We start from the raw sequence: 25,651 nt of genomic DNA, 5'->3' as shown, positions 1-25,651 counted from the left end.
AGTTTATGATTTGATCGCTTGGGAAGGGTTTTGGAGAAATCTTGCCCATGGTTAGCAGCTCCTCACGGCGTTCCAAAAGGCACATAAAACAAGTCCGAGCCTGAGGCTCTGCAGACTCGTGCACCAGCAGCGTCCCTGCGGGAGCCCTGTGGTGGTGCTCTTCAGGCTGACTTGAGAACCTCTGCGGCAGAACGAGAACGCTGCCTTCAGAAGGGCCGCTTCTAAACTGCTGCAGCTTCTGTTTTCTTTAAAATAGTTCGTGCCTCTATTACAGCAGTTGTAGTTTAGAAGTACTTTAAACCTCTGTGGTGAATCCGAGTAGTTGGTAGGTGAAGCAATAATTGGAAAAAGGCTTGGAAGGGCCTGTTGCAGTTGTGTAGCTGCCCAGGTGGGCCCTCTTCATCTCCGAGTGCTTGGCCTGGAGGAGAGGGAGAGGCAGGCAAGGTTCCTTGCAGCCGCGACGGTTTTGACCCGGGAAGAACTGGGGTGACTCGAACTCCCCTGCACAGCCCTCACACTTCTCACAAACAGGGGCCGTGCTGTCCTAACGCGACGCACGAGCAGGGGCCCTGCAGCAGCTAGCGGCTAGGACCAGAGGCTGCATTTGAGGAAGCATCCTCTGCACCGTCAGCCAGCGGTTACTTGCCGCAGCTCAGCTCCCAGCTGCCTGCGGAGGCTGCGAGCTTCGTGGCGGTGCAGAGAGCAGCGATGGCTCGAGGCAGTTAGCTCCCCCAGCCGGGCGCTCTGCTGGAAGGTGATGCTGGCATAGCAGGCTTCTGCTGCCTGCCTCCTGGCTCGCCGGCACCTGCTCTGGGTTATTTTCCTTAAAAATCCCAAGCACAGCACTTAAGCGTCAAGCGAGGGGTGACCGCTGAGCAGCAAAGCGTGGCGCGCTTTAGGGCAGGCTGCGCTGGACTCTGGCAGCAACCCACTTACAGGAGAACTAAGAGAAACCTTCGCCCTTTTTAGGGAACGCTTTAATTGGAGTTTGTAACCACCAACATTAGAACAAATCAAGGCATCTGCATCGTGTGGCAGCCAGCAGAGACCAGCCACGTACATGACAGTTGCATAAGAACCCGTGTAACTTCAGCCTAAAGCCTGCTGCCAGCAGCCACAGGAAGGCAGTTCTTTCTGGGAAGGAGTCCCCAGGGCCCCTGTGAAGAGCGGGAAGGGGAACCGTTGTGTAGAGGGAAGTGCCAGCCACAGGTAGGAGGCCTCCTGGGGTCAGGGGCAGCCCTCAAAGCTCTGCTGTAAGGCACCATACACATCGCACAGAGTCAGCAGGCGGCCAAGAACTGCGGTGATTCAGGCCAGTCCCTGAGTTCAGCGCGTAGAAGGCGATGATGCCACACTCTGAGGAGGGGGGGTGGGCTTTCTTTGGCAGCTTTTCTGTTTTTTTTTTTTTTTTTTTGGGCTGAGCGTAGCCGTACAGCCCAGCTCGCAAAGCAGAAGCGAGGCAGCCGAGCTGCATTTCCCTACTGAGCCTGGAGAAGAGCCGTAGGGTGCCGCATCTGTCCTGTGCGTGGCTTCGGCTAGTGGGGCAGCGGGTGTTAGCAGCAGCTGGTGCCCCGCTGGGACCCTTGTAGCCCCCTGGAAAAGGGCAGTTAGGTGAGATACCGGAGGAAGGGTAAACAGGAGAGGAGTGACCCTTTCTCGGTTATTTCGTGGCAACGGAGAGTCGGGCAGTTGTGGCATTAGGCAAAAGATCCAAGGTGCATGGAGAAGCACTTGAGCAGTGAATGCTTTAGGACACAACTAAGGCATCCCGCCTGGAGGAAGCGGGCGGTCCTCTGGTGACAGCGCGGAAGGCGAGGCTTTTGAGAAGACTGTCTCTGTGCCTCCTCCTACAGCGCCACCACCCTGAGCAGCACGGTGCCTGTTGGGTTTACCTCCACGCTCAGGGAGGAGACCCAGTTGTGCACCCCCCAGTCCCTGCTGCTGGGCAGGATCTGCCGGACGGAGCACACGGGGTTGCAGGCCAGCCCGTTGCCGAGGAGGGCGAGGGAGAAGGAGAAGTTGTGGGGGCCCCCGATTTCCTGCTGGTACAGCACCGCCACGGCGTAGGCTCTGCCCGACAGGGGCCGCTCCCATAGCTCGAAGTTTTTGTCCTGCCAAGGAGAAAGCAAACCACGGGGCTTGTGTTAGGGGAGGGAGAACTTACGGTCTTCACGCCTGGGCGCCTAAGCAGGCTTCAGGAACAAACGGGCACACCGGGCTCCTGTCGCCAAGCCCTGAGCACTTCTCCGTGCCGCACATCCCCGGCGTCTGCTCTCTGGGGAGGCCGGCAGCCTGTGCCCCAGCGTGCACCCCCAGCCGGGACAGCCGTACCTTGGTGATGCGATATCCCTGCTTGCCCAGCGGATCCTGGTTGATGGCGATCACCTCTTTGTTCTGGAGCAGCCACTTGGCCTCGGGGCTAATGCGCCGCAGGTCGTTGGACATGAAGAGGGGAGCAGCCATAATGGCCCACATGGCCATCTGGGTCACCGCCTGGTCCCAGCTCAGCCCGAAGTTCCCAATCACCAGCTGTGACGGGAAAAGAAAAGGGCCCGGTAACGCTGCCTGCCCAGGAGAAACTGGGCCACCACGCTGAGCGCCGGTAAATGACAGGATGCCGAGGGTGGGACCCCTTCTGGGGACCGGTTAGATAGGCTGAGCTCCAGGAGCAAGACCAGCCCGTTGGGGAAGACACGGGTGGCAATTCTCTCATCACGTGCTTGATCCTAGGGCCCCCTCAGAGCCTTTGCCCCCGCTGTTTCTCCCTTGGATCCCTCCCTCTGCCTACGGCAGAAGAAAGGAGTTTTTGCTGGCGCTGCACGGTGCTGCTCTACTTGCCATGTCAGGGTCGTTCCAGCCTCCCGGCCCAGCTATCTTCACAATGCTGTCCTGGTGAAGCGCTGTCCACTCCAAGATGCTCCTGATGCTGTTCCAAGAATCGTAGACATCAAAGAAGTTCCTCCAGTGATTGCAGTACTGTTTGATCTCCGTGTAATTGGGCTGCCAAAACAACGAGCGTCATTAGCCAGAGAGCTTGTCTGTGCGAGATCAAGACTGTACACAAAGCTAGGCTGCATCGGGAATATTTTGGGGGAGGACTATTAGAATACCTTCCATCGCCAGCTAACTTAGCATATGTTGGTTCCGTGGGATGCCTTAACCAATAATTCCAGCCTGCCATGCTCCACACAGCGCCATCCCCATTGCTCCCCTTGGGAGAACAGCCGTGGCCACCGAGCTCGGTTAGAAAATCCCCTCAAACACTACTTTACCCGAGGTGGGCTGGGAGCAGCGGAACTAAGGTGTGACACCCTAATAATTACTGCAGTTTCTCGGGTTTACACCCTTCGGTGACTAATGCATTTATCTCTGCGGGAGGGACGGCCACATCCTGTCCTGGCAGCGTAGGGGAGCCAGCTGTGGGTGGAGAGCGCAACGTCAGTCACGGACCCTGGCTGGCAAAAATGCGCTGATAAACACCACGGAGGATTCCTATTAAATAGGCTGCTCTAAAACTCTTTCCTGGTCCCCTGAGGTGGCCGTAAGGCTGAGTCTGCAGCACTCTGCACAGCGGAGCAGCCAGGAGGAGTAACACCGAGCCGTTTGCTGGCTGCGCCCGCATTGCCGGCATCTTGCTGCTCAGCTCCTCGGAGACAAAGCAGATGGACGCTGCTGTTCCGCAGCTGCCTCCAGCCGGGCTGTGCCTCCAGCAGCCCGCGCCTGCACGCTGCAGGATCCTGCTAAATTCTTCTCAGCAGAGCAGTGACTCGCCTCAGGTGTACCTCGGGGCTGCAGAGGAAAAGTGTTTTTTCCTCCACCTTGCAGTCTTGTTCCCTGTCAGAGCAGGGAGCAGCGAGTTCCCTGGGAGGCTGCTCTGCACTCTTAGCACTTCCCTGTTCCTCCCACTGTGCGATGCCAGCCCTGAGAAACGCTCCTTACCTGCTGCATGGGCCTCAGGTAGAAAGGCCATTCGCAGGAGTACACGATGGGCCTTCCAGTCTTGTTCAGGGCCAGAGACATCCTCCTGTAACCTAAGGGAAGAGAGCAGACAGGTTACACAATCTCCTGGGTCGAGGAGAAGAACTAATCCAGCGTCACAGGTTCAGGTTTCAGTTCAACTCTTGCAAAATCAAGGCTGAACAAGGCAGCCAGCCTCCTGCCTCGCAAGGAGAGGCGAGCTTCTTCATGGCTTTGCTACCAGGTCCTGCTGTTCTGTGACCGATCACTTTGTCTCCTGGTTTTGGCTGGGATAGAGCCCCAGGAAGAAGCTGCAGTTTTGCTGTGTGGTGTTTTTTTCCTGCAGACGCCTGGGAAATACAAGTTGGTATCTATCAAGCTGCTGGGTATGGCTTCAGTGGTTAATGTTGCGGGAATATGTCCTTAGGAAGGACTTGTGCCATATGGACTGGGCAGGAATGCAAAGCCACTAGTTCTGTCCTGTCCTTGTCCCCAGACAGCCCTGTTACATCCCTTTTAATCAGCAGAGAGGGAACGAAGAGCCCGCTCTCTCTCCTGGAACCGCTTCAGGATCGCACCCGGGTTACAGACGGGATCCAACAAGAGCTTCCAGCTTAGCTGCTGCCTGCGGTGCTGAGCTGAGCTCCTGGCCCCAGCAGCCAGCACACGCCGGACCAGCTGGCTTATGATGGGATCGTCACTCGGGCAGGTTCCCCCTGCCAGACCCAGCCAGGACTGTAGGATTCCCGCTGCCAAGCGCTGTGGTGCTGACTGTGCCAGCAGGGAGAGCCCAGTCAACAGAAAACCATCTTCCGAGCCTCTCTGTCCTTCCGGCAAATCTGCTCCTGGGGTGTGCTTGCGGAGGGTCTGTGGCCGAGCCCCCTGAACGCAGCACGTCACCGAGCTTTCTGCTGCTGGCTCGCCAGCCCTGTGTGCAAACAGCTCCTGAACTGGCATTTACCCAGGCAGGCTTTAAGATGAAAACCCCAGGAGGTTTTTCCTCTTCAATTTTTGCTGTTAAAAGCCCTGATAACTGCCCTTTCCGCGGCTGACGCAAGCTGTTCTGGCTTACAGCTGATCCATTATGGCACGGCCTCGCCAAAGGGATTAAGGGTTAAGTGTGTGAAGTGTTTCTAGCTCTCCAGTAAAAGCACTCTAGAAGGGCAAAGCCTCTGTGGTGCTAAGAGCTGATGCAGCACTCTGCACAGAGAGCCCCCGGAGTACGCAGTCGGTGTTTGCTCAGCACCACGCAGCCTCTGGTGTGAGAAAGCTGCTGCCTCGAGCCCTGCCTGCGAGCGAAGCTCCAGGAGGGGGGAGGCTGAGCAGCCAAAAACCACTTGGGCCAGCAATACTCGCGGCCTTCGAGAGAGCAACCTTGAGCTCGGAAACACAGCCTCCTACCTGCTTCTGTAAGCAAATCCCTCAAACGAGCGTGCTCAGGGAAAAGCGGATCCCCAGAGGCTCGGGACCGCTGCTGAGCGCCTTGCCTGCGCGCCCACCTTCTGCCAGCAGCTCCAGCGAGCCGGAGTTGCAGCCGTCGAACTTGAGCAGGTCCACGCCCCACGAGGCGAAGGTCTGGGCGTCCAGCTCGTAGTGCCCGTAGCTGCCGGGGAAGCCGGCGCACGTCTCGTTCCCGACGTCGCTGTAGATCCCCAGCTTCAGCCCCCGCGCGTGCACCTGGGTTCGGGAGCAGACAGAGGCCAGGGGTTCGCGCACCGGCCCCGAGGCCGCCTCCGCCCCAGCCTCCCCGTCCCACCGCACTCCCGGCGCTCACTCACGTAGTCCGCCAGCCGCCGGATGCCACCGGGGAAGCGCCGGGGGTCTGCCTGCAGCCTGCCGCGCTCGTCCCGCGTGGGGGCCGCCCAGCAGTCGTCGATGCACAGGTACTGGTAGCCTGCCTCCCGCCAGCCCTCCGTGGCCATCACGTCGGCCATCTCGGTGAACAGCTGCTCGCTGCGGCGGGGAGCACAGCGGGGCTCGGCAACCGGTACCGGGACACCGGGACAGCACCCCCGGGACCGGGACACCGTCACCGGGGCACCAGGACACCGGCACAGCGGGACAGCACCTCCGGGACCGGGACACTGGCACCCCCGGTACCGGCACACTGGGACACCAGCACCCCGGGACACTGGCACTGCCGGTACCGGCACACCGCGACACCAGGACACTGGCACCCCTGGTACCGGGACACCAGGACACCGGCACTCCCGGTACCGGCACCCCGGGACACCGGCACCCCGGGACACTGGGACCCCCGGTACCGGGACACCGGGACACCGGCACCCCGGGACACCGGCACCCCCGGGACACTGGGACCCCCGGTACCGGGACACCGACACCCCCGGTACCGGGACACCGACACCCCCGGTACCGGCACCCCGGGACACCGGGACACCCGGTACCCCACCGCCGGCCCCCCTGCCCCCGTGGCCGTACCTGACGCAGCGGCGGGGCTGCGCGGTGCAGTCGGTGCCGCAGAGGAAGCGCTCCCAGTGCAGCCAGCCCATGGGCGGTGTCCGCGCCACGCCGTTCTCCAGCGCCGCCGCCGCCGCCACCAGCACGGCGCAGAGCAGCGGCACCGCCGCCGCCATGACGGCCACCGGCGGGTCACGTGGCGCTGGGGGGGGGTCACGTGGGACGAAGGCCGGCGGTGCCCGGCCCGCCTCGCTAGGGGGCTCCGCCGCCCCGCGGTGGGGTTGGGGCTGTGCCTCGGGGGCACGTAGCGGGAAATGGCAGCGGGGTGGCGGGGCCAGGCTGTGCCGGGCACGGGGCGTGGGGCGAGCTGAGCGCTCGGGTCCTCCTCGCCGTGTCTTAGAAACCCTCACACAATCACACAGTCACAGAACCGAAGGGGTTGGAAGGGACCCCCAGAGACCACCATGTCCAACCCCCTGCCACAGCAGTTCCCCACAGCAGCTTGCCCACGTAGCCGTCCAGACGGGCCTTGAATATCTCCAGAGAAAGAGCCTCTACAACCTCCCTGTCCCAGCGCTCCATCACCATCACCGTGAAGGAGCTCTGTCGCGTGTTGGTGCAGAACTTCCTGGGCTCCATTTTGTGGCCATCGCCCCTTGTTCCGTCCCCACAGACCACTGAGAAGAGCTTGGCCAAATCCCTCTGTGTCGCACGCAATTGCCCAGCTCCAGACCCGGTACCTTGACCATGTCCTGCAGGTGCGGTCAGTCCGTCCTGAAAGCTGTCTGTCTGTCCCCGTCAGTCCCTGTGTCTGACACCCGTCCCCCTCCTGCAGGCCACACGAGGACAGCAGCTCCCATGTTGGTCCAGGGCTGCTTTTTCAGCAGACACGCTTGGTCCCGTGCGTGACCTCTCCTTGCTGTCCTGGGACCGTCTCTGCAGCAAGATGGGCGACTGGGTGGGTGCTGTGGGTCTAGCAGGGGTCCCCAGCCCCCTCTTTCGGGGTGAGGATCAACAAAAGGGCAGAGCCAGGCACCGGACGGTGCTGCCAGGCCTCCTGCAGGAGGGCAAGGTGCTGGCACCGGGGGCTGGCAGGGAGCAGGGCAGGAGACACCAGCACCCATGGGCGCACAGGAGCAGGAGGAGGCAGGTTGCACGTGTCCGTGGCTGCTGGGCCGTAAGCGTCCCGCTGGCAGGCAGGCAGGAAGCTGCCGGCGCCCATTATGCTGATTTTACTATCTGGGAGTCACGTTAACCCGGTGTAACTCCATTAGCTTCAATTTACACCGGCAATTAACTCAGCCACGGCTGCTGGTCCTGTGCCCACGGCTGCCTCCTGCGGCAGCCAGGACGTGTCCCGAACGTGCAGCACCATGCAGGAAAGGAAAAACCGGCTCCAGCTGAGATCTGTGGGCTTTGTGAGGGACGGAGCCGCCTGGGCTGGATGCCGCCCGAGCTGCACCCCCAGCCTGGGCACTGCTGCTGTCCCCAGGCATGGGGACACACCGGAGCCATCGGCTGGAGAGCAGCAGTGCGGGTGTCCCGGTGGCTCCTGGCTCAAGCTGGGCTGCTGGGAGCACTGGGCAGGGGCTGAGGGCTGCTGCTGGCCCCCAAAAGGCTCCTGGGGTGCCCGTGGGGCCGTAGGGTGGCAGTGCTCCCTACACGTTCACCACCACAGTGCCAGAAGTGAGGGCCCCTCTGCTTGGCTGCAACCAGAGTTGATGCGGTTTATCTTATGGTGTCATTTTTTAACTATTTCCATTTTTCTGGGAAGCACCAGTTCTTGGAGTCAGGGTGATTTAAGGCTGACCCCAGCTTTTCTACCTGAACAGACCCCATGTGCCCAGACCTGCTGCTCGTAAAGGAGAGCAGCGAGGGCAGGCAGGGAGGAACGCAGGAGCGTCGCAGGGTTTAGTTTCTCCCAGCAAAAGAACAAACCAGGCTCCAAGCCCGCATGCCTGCGCCTTGCCTTCTCCCCCTCCCCACTGCAGAAACCCTCGCTGGGGGCCGGCGGGGCGATGGGGCTGCGAGGTACGGGGTGCCCAACAGAGCCGATCTGTGAGACTTGGCCGGGAGCACAGAGGGAGATTGATGCTTGCTTGCGAGCTCGGCCGTCAGCTGCGAGCTCTGCCTGCCCCCACGCCAGCTGGGGACAGAAGCGCTGGCCCGGGGTGGCACCGCGGGGCTGGCGTAAGCCCCCGGGACAGCTGGCAGTGCTCTGAGGCTGGCGCCGGCCCAGGACACACGGGGAGGCTGGGACACTCGATGTATCGGGGTGTCCGAGCTCCACCACGGAGCTGGAGACCCCCCTGACCCCACATCTGTCCCCACACACACACCTTGGGTCCTGTCCCGCAGGCAGGCCCCCATCAGACAAATCACCTATGGGGGTAACGAGGTCTGGGCATAATTGCAGGGCTGGTGCATCCTCGTCCCTACATCCCTCCCGCAGCTGGGAGCTGGAGCCGGATCAGGCCACAGGGTCCTGGGCAGAGAGAAACCCCCAGCACACCGCTGAAAATCCCAGTAAGGTTTTATTTGTGTAGGAAGATCGAGGCTGTTTAAAAACCCGCAGGTGCTGGAGGTTTGGTTGGCCACCAGGCACCTGTAGGTGCTGCCCACGTGCCGGCATCACCTCCCGATGGACTCCCCCCGAAAAGCAAGACTCTGAAGGCTGCCTGAGGTGGGGCAGCAGCGGGGGGGGCACCCAGCAGTGCTGATGGGCTGGAGCCATCTCAGCCTGTCCTGGTGGGCCCTGCCTTCCCCTGGGGCCGCTTCTCCTCCACTTGCCCATCTGTGAAATGGGTGCGCGTGGCTCAGAACGGGGCGGGGGGGCTCGCAAAGCAGGTGCTGGGCAGCTCGGCGGCGGGGTATGGGGGCGTAGGGCTTTGCTCCACGTTGTTAGGGAGAGGGAGGGGGCAATGCCTGCGTGGGGGCAGGAGGGAAGCTGGGGGCTGCGGGTGGCATTTCTGCCCGGGCTGGCTTCATGGAGCTGCTTCACCCCTCTGCCTGTGTCCAGGCGGGCCTGCCTGGAGCGGCAGGTCACTGGGTGCCCTCGCTGTGCCGTGGTGGCACCAGGGCCTCTCAGGAAAGGGACAAATCCCATTCCCGTCCTGCCCTGCCTGTGCCCGCTCCTGGGGCTGTGGGGGGATGGATGCCGGGGGGCTGCAGCAAACCACCCCACCGAGGACGCGAGCCCCGCCTGGGCTTGCTGTGAGCAGGGGGAAAGGAGAGCATCGACACATTTCTCACTGCAGGACCTACAGAAACGTTGCCTACTGCTTTTATTTCCAGCTAAGCACGGAGGACATCCAGGTTTGGAGGGCTGGAAGCCTTGCTGAATTTTGAAGTCGAGGGTTCAGATGCTCTCCGGTGGAGGAGCAGTTGGGGCGAACCTGCCCGGGGACACCACACCTGGGGGCTGGAGTGGGGCTGGGGGAAGGAAACTGGGGGCCGGGGTCAGCAAGGCTGGGGCGATTCCACCTCCTGCTCTCTGCTGCTGGCACCGCGGTGACGTGCCGCCACCTCCTCCCGAGGAGCACAGCCGCATCCTGCGGTGGCTGCCGGTGCGGACGTAGCGGTGCGGAGACGCCACCACCGCCCCGCTCCTCCAAGGGGGCCAGCCGAGCTGCCCCACCACTTCCAGCCCCAAACAACCTCCCTCAGCAGAGGGGCTGTGCGCCCCATCCTGCCCGGGGTGCTGAGCAGCTCCTGCCCGTGGGCTGTGTGCCATCCGTGTTCCTTCTCCATCCGTGGGACCAGGGCCCTGGCAGGGCGGGTGGCAGTCGGGGACGGGGAAGGACGTCACAGACATCGCTCCTGGGGCAAGTGCCCTGGAGCAGGGGCAGCGCTGGGCTCTGCAGCGAGAAAGCTGCCTGGCCCCGACCCTTCACTGTGCTGTGGGGCTGGGAGGGGGCTGGAGGGGCCCTGTCCCTGGCCTGGCTGGGCTGGGGGCTGGGGGCTGTGGCCGGGCACAGGCAGGGGGCTGCCTGCCATCTCCCACGAGCGAGCTCCGAGCTCTCTGGGCGAGAGGACTGCGGCCTCTTGCCTGGCTGATGGTGGTCCACAGCAGCTCCGGGGGGGCAGCAGCCTGACACGGGGGTGCAGAGCGATGGAGGGCGCTGGGGGGAGCGGTGGGGTCCCCAGGGTCCCAGCAGCGCAGCATCCCCGGGTACTGGAGCCCTCCCAGCAGCTCAGCGTCCTGGAGTACCCAGGGTTGAAGCCACACATGGGGCAGGAGGGTCCCCTTCCCCAGCCGGCCACGGGGACCTGGTCCCCTCCCTCAGCACCCAAAGGGACACGGGGGCTGCCACGTGTCCTCGCCCCGAGACCCAGCCTGGGTGTGCCGCCGCTCCGAGCTGTGACAGACACAAACGTGGCTCTGGCTGGGCTCGTGGCCTCCGGGCACCCGGGGGGGGGGTCTGGCCAAGAGGTGGTCCCTCGTTTTCGGGCCTCAGGGCACCGGGTGGACGTCCTCCGAGCGCAGCACTTTGTAGACAACCCAGTAGAAGATATTGAAGACCAGGAAGGTGAAGGGGAAGACGGCTCGGGAGATGGTGTCGATTCGCTTGGCCCGGTCGACGTAGCGCCTGCAGAGGGTCTCCCCTTCCCGCAGCAGCACGCTGGCCGGGGGGGGGCTGTAGATGCCGGGACCCTCCCCGGGACCCTCCTTCGCCTGCAGGCAGTGGCCCAGGCCGTAGCCTCGCAAGTAGAAGCGGCTCTCGCGGACGAGCTCTTCCTCCTGGCGGGGGAAAGCGCCGTCAGCCAGGCACCCCGCAGGGAGCGGGTGTGCGCTGGGGATGGATGCCCCGTGTGTGTGCCAGCCCCGTGTGTGTGCCAGCCCTGCTGCACGCCCGTGTGGGTGCCTCAAGCGTGCAGGCGGAAGCGCGGGGCTGGCAGGGGTAGCCAGGGGTGTGGGGGATCACGGGGCTGGGATCAGGCACACGGGGGTGCGAGGGTGCGCGGTGGCCTCGTGCCACGTGCTCTGAAGGGCCCCGGGTGCACCCACGGGCAGCCCCGGCCCTGGCAGCCCAGCACGGGGACCCCCAGTGCCCACCCGGGTGCCTGGGCAGCCCGGCTCTCGGCACAAACGTGCTGGGGTGGACTGGGGGAGGTGGAGTCCCGGCCAGCAGCACCCGCACTCCTCCCCAACAGCCACGCTTCGTTAGCGAGCTGCTTCATTAGCAATTCACTCCAGCCTGCTCATTCACCCTTTGTGGGGCTTTGCGTGTCTCCGTGGCTCTCCACGGAGCCCCATCCTCGCTCTGTGCCCACACAACGTGGGTGCCGGGTCCCAAGGCCGCCTCCGACCCGCGCTGCCCTCCGAAGGGCCTGGGCGAAGGGCAGCACCCGGCCTGCGTGGGCACCCGGCCGGCCAGGGGGCTCTCATGCGGAGAGCCGGCGGCCGCGGATCTTTATTTAACCCAGCAATCTGCCGGCTAAGCAAGATTTCCCGGTGGGAAGAGCAGCAGAGGCTTAAATCGCTGAGACGAGTCCTCGTGTGCAGCTGAGGTGTGCTCCCCTGCCGCAGCGGGATGGAGCCGCCTGCCCCCGTGCCCCTGGGGAGCCGCAGCCATTCCCCGACCCCAGCGGGACCAGCCCGGGGGCTTCACCCGTGCTGCATCTGCGGGGGTGCAGGGCTGGCCGTGGGGGGGCTCAGAGAGGGCTGGGGCGGCCCCGCAGCTGCCCGGGCTGGATGTCCTCGTCCCCCAGCATCCTGCCGCACGCCTGGGAGCCTGCCCTGCGCCACTGCCCCTGCCTTGTCTCCTCCCCACGTCTCTGGCTGCCAAGTGCCCATGTGGCCCGAGCACACGCACACAGTGGTGTCACTGCAGGGAGAAAATGCCCCGAATCTGCCTGTGCTGGGTAAAGTGGGCAGGGAGAGCCCTCATCCTGCTCTGGGTGCTGGCAGGGAGCCGAGGAGCAGCCCGGGACCAGCTCTCTCCGTCACCCCAGCCTGGTTCGCACCACTGCCAAGGGGGCTGCGTCAGCCTCGTTTTACAGAAGGGGAAACCGAGGCACGGAGCTGGGTGTCCCCAAGGAGCCGGCAGAATCTGCCACGTCCCCTCCCTCTCAGATCTGCTTTCAGCCCAGGGACGGCTAGCTCCATCCTACGGCCATGTGCCCTGCACGGATCACAGCCCTGCTCCTTCCTCGCACCCCCGCCGGCCGGCAGAGCTCTCCGGGGGGGGCTCCTTTGGGGCAGTGGGGGGGCGTGGGGGTGCGCTGCGCTGCCCGGGGGCTGCCCGAGGGTTGTGCTTTACCCTGGAGCTGGAGAGCTGCGAGGGCGTCGCGTAGGTGTGCTCGCCGCTGTGCTGGCTGCTCAGCCGCTGCAGGGACTCGAGGCTGGCCGTCCCGCTGCTCAGGCCCTTTTGGTGCGCACCAAACAGAAACAGGACAGCGGGTGACCCATGGCTCTGCCCCGGCCGCGGGGACGCGCGTGGGCAGGGAGCAGCCGAGGGGCAGAGAAAGCCCCTGGAGCAGGAGGTCTTGTGCCGAACGGTGTCGCCAAGGGCGTGCCAGGAGGGTGCCGGCTGCCTTCCCTGAGCATCGCACGGGGCGGGTGCCTGAACTGATGGGTGGACGGAGGGAGGCTCTGCGTGCCCATGCAGCCCGGCCCCGGGCGCCCTGTCCCTGGGCAGCACAGCCCGGTGCCACCAGGTCCTGTTGCTATTTCCCTGCCCTGACGCAGCGGCGAGCCTCTGCTGCCACCACGGCGGCGCCTGCCCCGGGGGAGCTCGGCGTGCCTCAGCCCCACGCATCCCCACGGGGCAGGGAAATGCTCGGGGGTCTCCGGGCAGGCAGAGGGGCTCCATGCCCACGGGTCCCCGAGGTGCCGGAGGGGACAGCCCTGCAGGCACGGGGACGGCAGCTCTGAGGACGGGGACGTGGTGCCAGCGGCGGGGAGGCACTCACCATCCTCTGCCGCCGCTGGCGCCGCCGCAGGCGCATGAACTCCTTGTGCTGCCGGGACACGAAGTTGACGGCGGCGTACTCCAGCAAGGCGGCGAAGACGAAGAGCAGGCAGACGGCCATCCAGATGTCGATGGCCTTCACGTAGGAGACCTGTGAGGGGACGGGGGGGTCAGAGACGGGGGTGTCCCACGGCCCGGCCGCTGCTCCTGCCTCCACCGTGTCCCTCCCTGCCCTCCTCGCAGAGTAACACCATTCCCAGCTTCGAGAGGCCATCCCCTGCAGCTGCACGCCCAGAAACTCAGGGGAGCGTGGCTGGGGGTTTCGGCTGAGCCTTTTCTCTTCCGAAACTGCTAATTGCCCTCAAGCCAGGAGGGACGTGCTGCCAGCCTCCGCTGACTTGTCCTTACTCCTGCCGCCCTGGGATGCTGGGGATGAGGGGAGCCAAGTTTTGTTGCTTGCAATCAGGTTTTTTCCCGGTGTTTCAATCAGCCCTGGGGTGCAGATGCTGCCTGCAGGGGTCTTAAAAACCCAAATGTTTCTGCTGGCAGCACTACTTGCAGGACCACGCGTGCCAGAGCTCATCCATCCAAGCGGCACCGCGTCCCCCCGGCACGCAGCCGGCGAGGCTCTGGGGACCCCTCCCCAGGACAGGGCTGTCCCCACCCTGGGGCTGTGGGGCCACCAGCGTGTCCCCAGTGCTCACCTTGGGCAGCGAGGCGCGGGAGCCGGCGCTCTGCGTGGTCATGGTGAGCACGGTGGTGATGCCCAGGCCCACCCGCGCCGGCGCCGCGTCCATGTTGATCCAGAAGGAGACCCAGGAGAGGATGACGATGAGCAGGCTGGGGATGTACATCTGGATCAGGTAGTAGCCCATCTGCCTCTCCAGGTGGAACTTCACCTCGATGCAGGTGAACTTGCCTGCGGGGAAAGACGGCCCCGATGGGCGAGGGGGGCCCCGTGCCGTGCCGGGGGGCGGCAGAGGGTCCCCGGGGTGCTGACCTGTGTTGTAGTACTTGGTGCAGTAGCCCAGGTCCTTCTCGTCCCTGAGGATGAACTGCGGCAGCGTCAAGCCCTCCGCCACCTGCACGGCCTCCTGCTCCTCCAGCCACTCGAAGATCAGGTCGTTCATGGTGTAGCCGACTGGGGAGGCGACGGAGGGAGCCGTGGGGCAGGGGGACGTGCACCCACTCACCCCCACCCCAAATTACCCCTCCTTCACCCTCACCTCCCCCAGAAGCAGGGAGATGCCAGGGGATGGGATGGGATGGGATGGGATGGGATGGGATGGGATGGGATGGGGTGAAACAGGCCTTGAATCCCTCCAGGTGCTCACAGCTCTCCAGCTGCATCGTGCACGTCTGGATGTCCATGGGGAAGTTCTTGAGGTCCATGGGGCAGGACAGGATCAGCGTCAGCCTGGAGGAGGCAGACAAAAGGAGGGGCTCGCTGAGAGCTGCCGAACGGGGGCGAGAGGAAAGCTTCTCCTCCCTCCCTCGAGCCCTGTGCCAGAGGAGAGGGGCTGAGCCCACGGCACCTGATGCTGTAGAGCACGTTGCCGTTCTTGAAGATGCGCAGCAGCTTGTTGTCGGTGGTGACCTCGTGGAAACTGGCCCCTTTCTCATTGGCGAAGAACAAGTCCGGCTTCCAGATGGAGTCGAGCATGGAGGGGTCGAGGTCGAGGGAGTCGTCGGGGTACTCGCGGTAGGCCAGCCGGGGGTCGTTCCACTGCTGCCGCAGGAAGACGTTCACCCGGTAGTCCTGGGGCAGAGGCCGCCGTCAGCAGGGCACGAGGAGGAGGAGGAGGAGGAGGAAGGTGGGGAGGAGGAGGAGCAGCGAGGTGCTGCCTGCAGCAATCCCCACGGCCCTGTGAGCGCCGGGCCTCGCGCATTCCCCGGGAGAGCACCCCCAGGAGAGGAGCCCCTGGCGAACCCCTCACCATGGTCGTCTCGGTGACGGAGCCGAAGCTGTTGATGAAGATGTTGCACGTCACGTTGACGGGCGGACCTGGAAAACAAGCAGGCAGCACACAACCTCTCGCTGCCGGCCGGGAGAGACCAGCGCCTCGGGGACACGGGCAGGGACCCCGCACCCTGTGGGGACCCCCACAGCCCGCCAGGGAAAGCCCCCGAGGTCCATGCCCGTCCCCTGGGGCTGGGCAGCTGTGTGTGGGTGGCTGTCAGGTCAGGAAGCCTCACGCCCTCCCCTTACCTTTGAAGTTGGGCCGAATCCGGGCATCATACCCCGACGTCCGTCCCATAAGCTTGTCCAGGAAATCAGAGGGCGACATGGGCTGGGGCGAGCTGCGGGAGGCAGATTTGATCTCCTCCCTCCCTGAGACCAGCCTGCGGGGCGGAGGAGGCCGGTCAGACGTTTCTCGCCCATGTCCGAGGGTGCCCCAGCGAGGCGGGAGCCCCCAGGAAGGGCGTTTGGGGCCGGGTGCCCATGGTGGGGATGGGGCACAGCGGCGATGGCCCCGTGCCGTGGGCTCTGGGCGCTGGCAGGCACTGGGAAGAGCCAGGAGGGTGTCCCTTAGGATCAAGCACCAGCCCAGCACCTCCCAGCCGGGCACCACGAGGAGCTGACAGGAGCTCTCCCACGCCGCGCTGCCAAGGATGATGGAGGCTTATTTAAACTGACCTTGGAGAGGATATTTTTGCGAACGCCTCTTAGCCTGCCAGTTTCCCTCCTTCCATCAGTCTATAATGATCATTTCAAGGAACAATGCGAGAGACAAGTCGCTCACCACATGGCCGGGCATGCGGCTGTGGTGGAGAGGAATTAGCTGGAGACCTCTGGACACAAAGGGAGCTTTGAGAGCGCTGCTGGTGTGTCCTGCTCCTGCTCGGGGCTATGGACCCCGGTATCACAAGCACGGCACGATGCGGGGAGCTGGGAACCTCTGGGATTGTGGGCAGGTCAAACCCACACCGTGTTCCTACCTCTGCTCGGGGGATCAGGGGGCATCCCGAGGGGCTTGTGTGCAGCCTTGCTGGCCAGAAACGGCCACGACAGCCTCCCAGAAATGAGCCAGCCGTGCAGGTTTTCCCTTACTTAACTGGGGACGGGCGGTGGAGAGCGCCTGAGTCTGGGCTTGAGCCAGAGCAAAAGGCTGGGAGAAATTGTGCCTCCACCAGCTGCTAAGAGGTGCGCCTCTCGGAGCGGGGAGAGAAGCAGGAGGAGGAGGAGGAGGAGGAGGAGGAGGAGGAGGAGGGCTGCAGGAAGGCAGGTAGCAAGGAGTTAAGCCAGACCTTGCCACATGGCCGTGAACCGTGTCCTCTGCTGGGGAGGAAGATGAGGGCTCTCCCTGGAGCGTGCGGGAGGAAGGCTCCCAGCTCCCTCCCTGGAGGCTCAGCCCCTCCGAGCAGCAGCAGACCTGCAGCCCGGGCCATGCTCGCACCTGGGGGCTGCACAAATGCGAAGCCTCCCCGGGGCTCTGCCGCAAGCCGGCGGCCGTGCGCGTCCCCTGGGCACCGCGCTGGGCTTTGGGGGCACTGCCTCCCCCGGGGACGCTGCTGCTGACCTGGCAGGGCACTGCCAGGCCCCGCAGCTCAGCACCTCCGTGCCGGCGGGGCTGGAGAAGGCTCACGGCCGCCCAGGAATGTCCTGATCCCAGCATTTTCTGCCTGTGCAGCGGTGACACGTGGATGCAATCCCCCCCCCTCCGCACCACAAACACTGCAGTCCCCCCGTGCCGCTCCGGCTGTACTGGGATGGGGACCGTGTGCTGGGACGGGGAGCGGGCTCAGCCCTGGGGGCACCGCAGCCCCCCCAGCCCGCTCCCTGCTCCCCAGGGACACGGGTCCCCTGCCCGTCCCGCTGGCCCCTGCGTCCCACCTCGTCCTGGTGGCACCCACGTTGGCAGGGAGGGGACAAAGGGATTTGGGGACTTTGGGTCCCGCACCCAGGGGGCTGCTCCCGCACCCATGGGCACCCACTGGCCTGGGCCACCTGGGGGCTGAGGCCGGGACCACCCTGAGCCTCCCCCCGAATAAAAAAACCCCAAACTGACGCACCAGGGCTGCGCCCGGCTCCGGGGGGACGGGGGCTCGGCTGCATTCGGGGGGCTCCGCGGGAAGGGCCCGGTGGGGGGGGTGTCCCCAGGGGTGTCCGGGGGGACGTCCGGCTCCCGGAGGCGACATCGGGCCGGGGGGGGTGGGTGCGGGTCCCGGCGGGGAAAGCCCAGAGGGGGGGTCCCGGCGGAGGGCCGGGCTCCCGGGGGACACCGGGGGGGGCCGCGCGGGGCTCACCTGAGCGGGCCGCGCCGGGGCAGGAGGCAGCCGAGGAGGAGGAGGAGGAGGAGGAAGGCGAAGGCGCCGGCCCGGAGCGCTCCCATCCCGCAGCCCGCAGCCCCGCCGCCCCGGCCTCACGGGCATGACCCGGCCGGCGGCGGCGGCTCCCCCGCTCCCGATCCCGCAGCACCGGGGCCGCCGCCGCCGCCCCCCGGCCGGCCCCGCTCCTCATAGTCCGGGGCGAGCGGGGTGGGCGCCGGCCGGCTGCGGCCACCGGCAGCCGGGCGGAGCTTCCCCGGTGCGGCGGGGAGGAGGCGGGCACGGCGGCGGGGAGCGGCCCGCCCCCGGCCCCCCCACCCCCGCCCCGCCGCCCCCGGGGGGGGCTCCGACCCCGGACCCCCACCCCCGTTCCCCCTCTCCGCCCGTCCCGGAGCGCGGGGAAGCGCCGCCGTGCACCGGCACCGGGACCCGATGGGGCGGTCCTGGAGGGGGCGACCCCCCCCCCCGGGGACCCCCGGGGCTGGGGGTTGAGGAGCCGGGCCCGGGGGCTGCCGGGGGTCGGGAGCCGGGGGTCGTGCCGGGGTGCCCCGGGGAGCAGCAGCGGGACGGGGCCGAGGGACGGGACGGGGCTGGGGGGTCCGGCTGAGCGTGGGGAGCAGCTGGGCCCGTCCTGCCCCACTGTGGGGTGCCTCTTTTGGGGTCCGATCCAGCTCTGGGCTGCCCCGCAGGGGCAAGGACCCCGAGGGGCTCAGCACCCTTCACTGGGTGCCCAGCGCTCGCTTTTGCCGGGGGCCTGGCAGATGGGAACCCCGTCCCTTGGTGAGCCTTGGGAGGCGACGTGGGCAGTGGGGTGTGCGTGGCAGGGGGGCTGCGGTGGCTGCCAGCTGAGGGAAACTGAGGCAGGGGCTGAGGAGCTGCTTGCCCATCGGGCTGGCATCGCCCGGGCTCGCTGGGGCTGCTCGGCTGCCCCTGTCCCAGCCCCTGGGGCACCCGGCCGAGCCGCAGAGCCTCGCCCCTGGGCCCAGGCAGCCTGTGATTAACTTGCAGGGAAGCAAACGGGATTTCAAAAGGGAAAAGCGCAGAATAAATGATTCCCGGCGGACACGCCGTTCAGGTTTCCCTTCACCCTACCGTGCCTGGCTCATCTCATTTATTTGTATTAATTACACTGTGGTAATGGCTAGGAGCTGCTGTACGAAGCCCTCGCTGTGGGGACCCGTGCAGGACAGCCAGTGATGTCCCAGAGGGGAGGTGCGGGGCTCCCCCAGGCCCGATTGCCCCAGGGCGAGAGGGGGGCCCTGCATTTCGGCAGCGCGTTGCTGGGCTCTGCGTTGGCTTCTCAGAAAGCTGCCGCAGGCTTTCGGGCGCTCCCCGCTGCGCGTGCTGTAGCGAGGAAACGTGACCGAGGCTCGCCGTGCGCGGCAGGGTCTGGGGGGGGATTCTGCAGCGAAGGGGCGAGGGCAGGGGGCTGCAGCCCACGGCGGGGGGCACGTAGCTGCGAGGCGGCGTGCAGCAGCCCTCCCGCCTGCTCGCCAGCAGCCCCGGGAGCTGGGAGCAGTCTCCTCCGATTACCGTTGCCATTAATGTTTGCGGGGCCGCGGTGCTGGGAGGCGCAATCAGGATCCGGAGCCCGGGGCGCCGAGCAAGCGCACGCTGCACGACAGCTCCTCTTCCAGAGGCTGTCCCAGCTAACCCGAGCTGACACCGGCTGCAGGAGGGGGGCAGCCCCAGCCTCTCCCCCCGTGGGGAAACTGAGGCGCCCGCGCTGCATATCTGTGTCCCTCATTCCCCAAAGAGGAGCACGAGGTGGTTTTCCTGCCAGCAGCGAAGACGCCGGGCACAGCCAGCCCCGGAGGCAGGGTGCAGGGACCTCGCCGCCAGCCTGGTGCAGAGCCGGGGCTGCCAGCACGGCGCTCCCCGGGGATGCCCCGTCCCTGCCCCGTCCCCGTCCCCGTCACGCTGCTGGGGACGGTGTCAGGCTCTGCTGATGGCAGAGACGCAGGCAGCAGAGGTTGGGGCTGCTAAGGCAGGGAGGAAAACATGGTTGTTTTTTTTATTTATTTTTGATTCCTTCTCCTCCCCTGTCTCTGAGCCCACGCCAAACTGTTCCCCTGGGGCCGGACTCCTGCCCGCAGCAAATGTGCCTGGGTCCAGAGCCTCCAGGAGGGCTCTGCCAACGCACACCGCCTGGACCCCGACCCCTCGCTGCTGCTCGGCCCCGGATTGCCACATCTCTGTATTTAATCCTGTCTGATAAATGTTGTACTGTCTTCCCAGCCAACACAATTTTAAGTGGCTGAGTGATTAAACTCCTTGAAAACATCTTTTTTTTTTAAATTATTTTTTCACAGAAAAGGTTGACAGGCTCTTAAGCTCGATCTTGGGATGAACAATTGCCTCCAAGATCAATTTTGTGCCACGAGTGCCATGGGGAAGAGGGAGGGAGGCAGCGGGCAAAGGAGGTGATTTGCTCTGGGAACACGGCCCCAAATAATCCCTGGGGTGCCTGAAGCGTGGGGGGCAGGAGCTTCGGGGGACACAGCTCTGTGGTGGGCTTGACACAACCTGCTGCAGTTCCCCTGCTGCTTGAGGGGCTCCAAGAGGGAGGATTCTCCCCAAAGTCCCTTCTCGGCTGCTGCAGGAGCACGTGGGCACCTTGGGGAGTCCCCAGGTGTGAGAGATGAGCACCCGAGTGCCCAGAGCCAGCTCCGGACTTCTCCCTCCCTGCTGCCGTAGGACTGGAAATTTACTGCAGAAGCGAAGATGTCCGTGGGCTGGACACGGGCAGCTGCCCACTGCGCAGACGTTTGGAGGCGTCTAATCGGGTGTGAGATCGCTGCTGCAGAAAATACCTTCCCGAGCGTGCCCGTGCGTGGCTGGCAGCCCGCTGCTTGCCCCGGCGGCCAGCGTGTGCCCAGCTGGGGGCTTCTGTCTTCGTCCAGCTTCCCGGAGCCGCACCGGTCCCCACGTGTCCCACAGAGGCTGTACCATGGGCCGGGAGCGCTTTCCTGGCTGAGGCACAGGGCTTCTCCCCCGGTGCTGCTAAACACGGGGCCCTGGGGCTGGTTATGTGGCTCGAAAAAAGTCAAAATTTGGCCATTTCTGCCATGTCCCTGTTTTTCTAGGGGAAAATGCCATGTGGTAGTTCAAAACGAGTCCTGCTTTCAGGAATTTAAGCCCAACAGCCTGACTTTGAAACAGCCAGAAGAGACACTTCCAGCGGGACGCATGCCTGGAGCCAAACCCTTTCGGTTTTTGGGGAAAGTCTGACACGATTCACGCTCACCCGGGCGCGGGGGCACGGGGATCTGCTCAGGAGGCAGGGGGCAGGGGCTGACGGGCAGCCCGGCGGTGCCACCGGGACGCTGCGCCTCGCCCAGCCGGGCAGGGCGGCCACAGAGGAGATTGCAAGGTGAACCGGGACGTCGGTCCGAACTCCAGCTAACGTCGCTCTCCAGCTCTGTGGCGCTTGTCCAAGCTAAAAATACCCCTGCTGCTGGTACGGCGCGGGGCGGGCGCTGCAGGCGGCGGCTGCAGAGGGATGCTCCGCGCCGCCGGACCCGCCAAGGGCATGGGGCTGGGCTCCCGCTCACCGAGCAGCTCCTGCTCCACGGGGACCTGGCACCTCTCGCCGGGCTGTGCTCCCAAAACGCCTCTCTGGGGGAGAGCATGGGGATGGGGCATTTTGGATGGGCACCGCCAGGAGCCTGCTTGGGGCAACGGGAAGAATGGCTGGGTCTCCATCCGACTTCCATCTTCCACCTCCACCAGGCTGGGGATCGTGTCTGCGGATGGAGCAGCTGAGGAGGGAGATGCAAACAGAGGGAAGGCCGGATCGACCTCACCAGATGATCCCGTCGCCTTGGCGAGCCGGGCACGCTGAAAGGGGAGATTTAATTTAGATAAGTGTCAAACGAGGCTCCCGGGTCCAGGAGCAAAGCCTGGCACAAGTGCCAAAACCCTCAGCAGGCTCCTCACCACCCCAGGGTGACCTGGCCCTTGCTCATTTTTGTGTCTCTTCTCCTCGCCCATGGGTCACCCTGTTGCTGCCTGCCTTGTCCCCGAATTGCTGGGGAAGTTAAGGGGAGGCTGCTGTGGCTGGGGCATGCCCGTGGGCAGGGCTGCCTCCCGGCCAGGATATTCCCAGCAACGGCCCTGGCTGGCGAGGGCCCCGCCGCTCCCACCACCTGCAGCATTTCCAACCACGTAGGAGAAAATCTGCTGGATTTTCACACCGCAAGACTCCCCAGCCTCTGCCCCGTGCCTCCCTCATCCCCAGTCCCCCATGGCTTCTGAGCCTGTGAAGGAGCAGCTGCGGAAAATCGATGCCTTGGCCAGCGCCGGGTGCTGTGCTGTTGTACAGGGATGGGGTGGAGGCACCGTGGTCCCCGGTCACCTCCCCGTTTTGGGGTGCCCGGCCCCGTGCATCCCAGCCGCAGTTGCCATGGCGATGAGCATCCCACGAGCTCCGGTTCTTTCCTCGCCTCCGCATCGCTCCTGCCCTCGGCCCCAGCGGTCCCCGAGCACGAGAGCAGCAGGAGAGCAGCGGGAGCGGAGCGTGCTGCGGCGCTGCATGGCGTTAACCACAGGCTGCCCGGCTCGGCCGAACTGCGAGGGGTTATTTTTATTTGCTAGAGCCCCCCCCGGAGGGATGGGTTTGGAAGGCGAAGCGTTACACGTCTGCGGCATCAGGCGGGGAGCGAAGGAAGGAGAACTCAGCCCCGCCGCCCCGCGCCCCCCCTGCTGCTCCCCTGCCTGGCACGGCTGCCGCCGAGGAGATGAAGGATTTGTTTAATTAGACGGCAAAGCCTCCTGCTGCTGCACAGAGGCAAACAGCAGCGGCTCGGGCAGCGGCTGTGTCCCGGGGGATCGGGGCTGCCACGGCGGCACCGGTGTCCTGCGGAGCCGAGCGGCGTCACGGCGTGGGCTGGGGGGAGACGGCGTGCTGGGTGCCACCGCTGGGCTGCTGCCCTGGGGCACGGGGAGCGTGGGGACCCCCGATTTGTGTCCCTGGCCTGCCCTCTGCTTCTTCTTGCTCTGCTGGCGTCCCGGCAAAGGCAGCTCTTCTCTGTGCCCACGTCTTGTCACCTTGCTGTCCCCAGGGAGTGATGGCGATGGTCTCGGTGCAGCTGCTGGCACAGAGGGGTGCCCAGGGCTGCGCCCGGCCCCGGTGCTGCCTTTGGTGTCCCTGCACGGGGACGTGGTGCCCAGAGCTGCCGGCAGGGCCAGCCGGGGCTGCCTCTGCTCTGCCCAGGCACCGTCAGCTCCGCGGAGGCAGAACCGTGTCTGTCTTTGGCTCCCCGGGTTTGCTGACAGGTAAATGAGCACCGCTCAGGAAGACGACCCTGCGGAGGGCAGAGCGAGAGAGTAATGAGCAGCCTGGGGAGCGTCAGCGCCGGGCGGCTGTTTGCCCTCCTTCGTGAAGCAGAGTCAAGGAGAAAGTCAGGAGACGTGAAAGGCAAATCTGCTGGAAAGCCAGCCAGGGGAACAAGCACCAGCTCCTCACCAAAGCCATCACGGACCTGGGAACGCCGCAGCAGGCAGGAACACCCACACCTGGCCCCGAGTGGGGAGTTAGAAACCTGAGTGGGGAAGGAAGGAGCAGAGAGGGCAGGGTAGGGTGCAGGGTCCTGCTGCTGCTGATCCCTGCAGCCCAGGGCTGGGACCTTGCCCCAGGCCTGAGCCTTGTGCCCATCGCTCACTCCTGGCGAGGATTGTGCCCAGCTCCTCTCCGGCCCAGCCCTGCCCTTCCTCCGTCATCCCATGACACCGTCCTGTCCGTCCGTCCTTCAGCTTGCCTCCCCGTCCTCTGATGGGTTCAGCCAGCTTCTTTTTTTTTTTTTTTTCAATTTAATTTTTATTAGCACACTTTGCAGCCTCGCGGCAACCCAGGAATACAAATAGCACGGCGAGCGCAGCCAGTCCGGGAGAGCGGGGCCAGCTCCAGGCGCCGTCCTTGGCACCGCCGGGAGGAGGCAGCTGGACGGATGGATGCTGCTCCTCTCTGCTTGGACAGGGGGATTTGGCACGGCGAGAAAATCCCTGGGCATCCCTGGCTGCCGCGGGCAGCTCCAGGTCCCGTTTTGGGCTGCCCAGCCCAGGGGGTTCCCACCCTGCGATGGGTGAAGCGAGGCGGCGAGGCGGGTGAGGACGGGTGGTTGAAACCAGCAGCAGAGAGCGAGAAATTCTGCCTGGCCGGGGAAGCAGCCACCTAAAAATAGCAGCAAGGCTCTCCGATGTGACAACACACACCGGTGTTTCTCCCGCTGCCCTATGTATAATGGATAAGGCGCTGCACGCGCTGTCGCTGGCTCCTTTCGGGTGTATCGAGGCCGTTAGCGCTGGAGATGTTGGACCGGCGTCCCCCGAGCAGGCTGCTCGGTGGGGGATCCTCCTCCCGGGGGCTCGTGCCAGGGCTGTGTTCACGGACCCAGGCAGCTAACCCGCTGCTCGCCCCTTGGGAGACGGTTTAAGACAGCTGGCTACCAAACCAGGGCCAGAACAAATCGCAGCGCAATCCAGGTTGATTTATAAGCGTGTTTATTTTTACCAGCCTGGCGTGGCCGTCTCCCGGCTGGCCAACAGGGCAGCGTCCCCCCTTCCCTGCCTGCCCAGCAGCAGCGTTTTCTCAGGCAGGGAGGGAGCCAGGGAGGAGACCTGGATCAGCACCGGCAGGCTCCGAGCAGCAGCACGCCGTCCTCGGGGCCCCGTCCAGGGAGGTGCTGGGCCGCAGGGATGCGCCGAGCGTGCACAAGGAGAAGGTCTGACAGGCTTTAGGTGGAGCGCACAGGGATGGGTGAAATAAAGCCAGCCGGGGGGGTTTGCTGGGCGAGGAGCGCTGGAGCATCAGGCGCAGCACGGGCAGGCTGCGCGGCCCCGGGGTGGGGGCACACGGGGAAGAGCTCGCTAACAAGCAGCTACCAATTACCCAGGGTTCTGAGGCGCTTTGTGCGGAAATCACAGCCCCCTTCATTGCTCGCATCCTCCCCGACGGCATGAAGCTGCTGCTTCCCCCCGGGGTGCTCACAAAGCACGAGAGCTTGAATTCCTACAGAAGGAAAAAAGACGGGTTTTTATTTTTTCCCCCCCCCAACATTGTTTTTCCCTTTGGTGCCTGCCTGCAGGCAACGCAATCCTTTGCAGGGAGGTGAGCTTCAGCGTAAGGAGATGATTTTTAGAAGCGTTTTCTTCCTGCAGATAACCTGAGAGAACCACAGCCGTCCCCGTGGCCCCTGGCATGGCGCCACCACGTCCCCCATCCCTCGGCACAGTCCCGATGACACCAGGGGTGCAGAGGCCGGGTCCCTTTGCATTACCCTGGGGCCTTGCCCGAGGATGCTGCTCACAGCGGCGGCAGAGGAGCCTCCCGCAGTGCGGGGACCCCCCCCCCCACCAGTGTCCCCATCCCTGGGGACGGCCAGGCCCTGCCACCTCGCCGCCTGGCACAACGCGGGGCATTGAGGGACACAGCGGGGCTTTGTCCGCCCCGCGCCCGCCGGGCAGGGACCTGTTGCCCTCTGCAGGCTTCCCCAGCCCTGTGCCGGCTCCAAAGCCACAGCACCCAGGGAAGCTGGGGTCCCGAGGGAGATGGGGGCACCCGGGGGAGCTGGGGGCACCTGGGAGAGCTGGGGACCCCCGGGGGAGCTGGCCCCATCTGGATCCCTGGGTCCACCCGCATCACTTGGGGACCCCTCTGCAGGCCCCTGCCTGGGGACCGTGCCTGCTGGAGCCCTGTCCCCCGTCCCACACAGGGGACATTGCCCCTGCCAGCACGATTCCCATCAAAATAGAGAAAACACCCGGAGCACCCAAGGCTGGAAGCAGGTGCCTGGGCTGGGGGGGCCGGGCGGAGGCAGAGGGACATCACCCCACCGATCCGGCCTCCCTCATTGCTGCGGGGCACAGCCAGAAGCAAACACAGCCCAGGTGGGCCTGGGGGTCCCCAGAGCCACCGCAGAGGGGCCACCCATGACCCCCCCGCACCCCCAAGCCGCTCTTTTCCTATTGCAAAGCCTTCCCCCCCCACCCCCAGCCCTGCGTGTCGCTGCTCTGCCCACGCAGCACCGAGGGGCTGGCAGCCAAGGGGTGCTGCTGGGGGGGCCGGGGCGGGGAGGGACGGGGGCTTGTCCCTT

General features: G+C 65.1%; 2 protein-coding genes across 2 annotated transcripts; both read right to left on the bottom strand.

The window, feature by feature from the left end:
- Nucleotides 1-959: 959 nt before the first annotated feature.
- GLA (galactosidase alpha) lies at nucleotides 960-7,175 on the bottom strand. Its single transcript, XM_035542008.1, has 7 exons — nucleotides 6,397-7,175; nucleotides 5,736-5,910; nucleotides 5,457-5,634; nucleotides 3,940-4,031; nucleotides 2,839-3,000; nucleotides 2,332-2,529; nucleotides 960-2,111 (listed from the first exon to the last, which is right to left on the bottom strand). The coding sequence occupies exons 1-7, from the start codon at nucleotides 6,549-6,551 to the stop codon at nucleotides 1,848-1,850; spliced, it is 1,224 nt and encodes a 407-aa protein (XP_035397901.1). The 5' UTR covers nucleotides 6,552-7,175; the 3' UTR covers nucleotides 960-1,847.
- Nucleotides 7,176-10,828: 3,653 nt separating this feature from the next.
- Nucleotides 10,829-15,610, bottom strand: LOC118245485 (glycine receptor subunit alpha-4). The gene is made up of 8 exons (XM_050713453.1): nucleotides 15,499-15,610; nucleotides 15,227-15,294; nucleotides 14,825-15,048; nucleotides 14,624-14,706; nucleotides 14,290-14,430; nucleotides 13,994-14,208; nucleotides 13,291-13,440; nucleotides 10,829-11,116 (listed from the first exon to the last, which is right to left on the bottom strand). Exons 1-8 carry the CDS (start codon nucleotides 15,575-15,577, stop codon nucleotides 10,829-10,831), a joined length of 1,248 nt encoding a protein of 415 aa, XP_050569410.1. The 5' UTR covers nucleotides 15,578-15,610.
- Nucleotides 15,611-25,651: the final 10,041 nt, after the last annotated feature.

This window comes from Cygnus atratus, chromosome 13, assembly GCF_013377495.2.
Source record: "Cygnus atratus isolate AKBS03 ecotype Queensland, Australia chromosome 13, CAtr_DNAZoo_HiC_assembly, whole genome shotgun sequence".
In the NCBI taxonomy this organism is placed as follows: Eukaryota; Metazoa; Chordata; class Aves; order Anseriformes; family Anatidae; genus Cygnus; species Cygnus atratus.
This window is presented reverse-complemented; position numbering and strand designations above follow the sequence as displayed.

Bases quoted from the DNA above. Each gene is read 5' to 3' on its own strand.
- GLA (XM_035542008.1), bottom strand. From the start codon at position 6,551: ATGGCGGCGGCGGTGCCGCTGCTCTGCGCCGTGCTGGTGGCGGCGGCG. The intron at 5,635-5,735 runs GTGAGTGAGCGC...TCCCGAACCCAG, and splicing joins TCCGGCGGCTGGCGGACTAC to GTGCACGCGCGGGGGCTGAA. The intron at 4,032-5,456 runs GTGGGCGCGCAG...CTCTTCCCTTAG, and splicing joins GCTGGAGCTGCTGGCAGAAG to GTTACAGGAGGATGTCTCTG.
- LOC118245485 (XM_050713453.1), bottom strand. From the start codon at position 15,577: ATGTCGCCCTCTGATTTCCTGGACAAGCTTATGGGACGGACGTCGGGG. The intron at 14,707-14,824 runs GTGCCGTGGGCT...TGCCTCCTCCAG, and splicing joins AACGTGCTCTACAGCATCAG to GCTGACGCTGATCCTGTCCT. The intron at 14,209-14,289 runs GTCAGCACCCCG...CTTTCCCCGCAG, and splicing joins CACCAAGTACTACAACACAG to GCAAGTTCACCTGCATCGAG.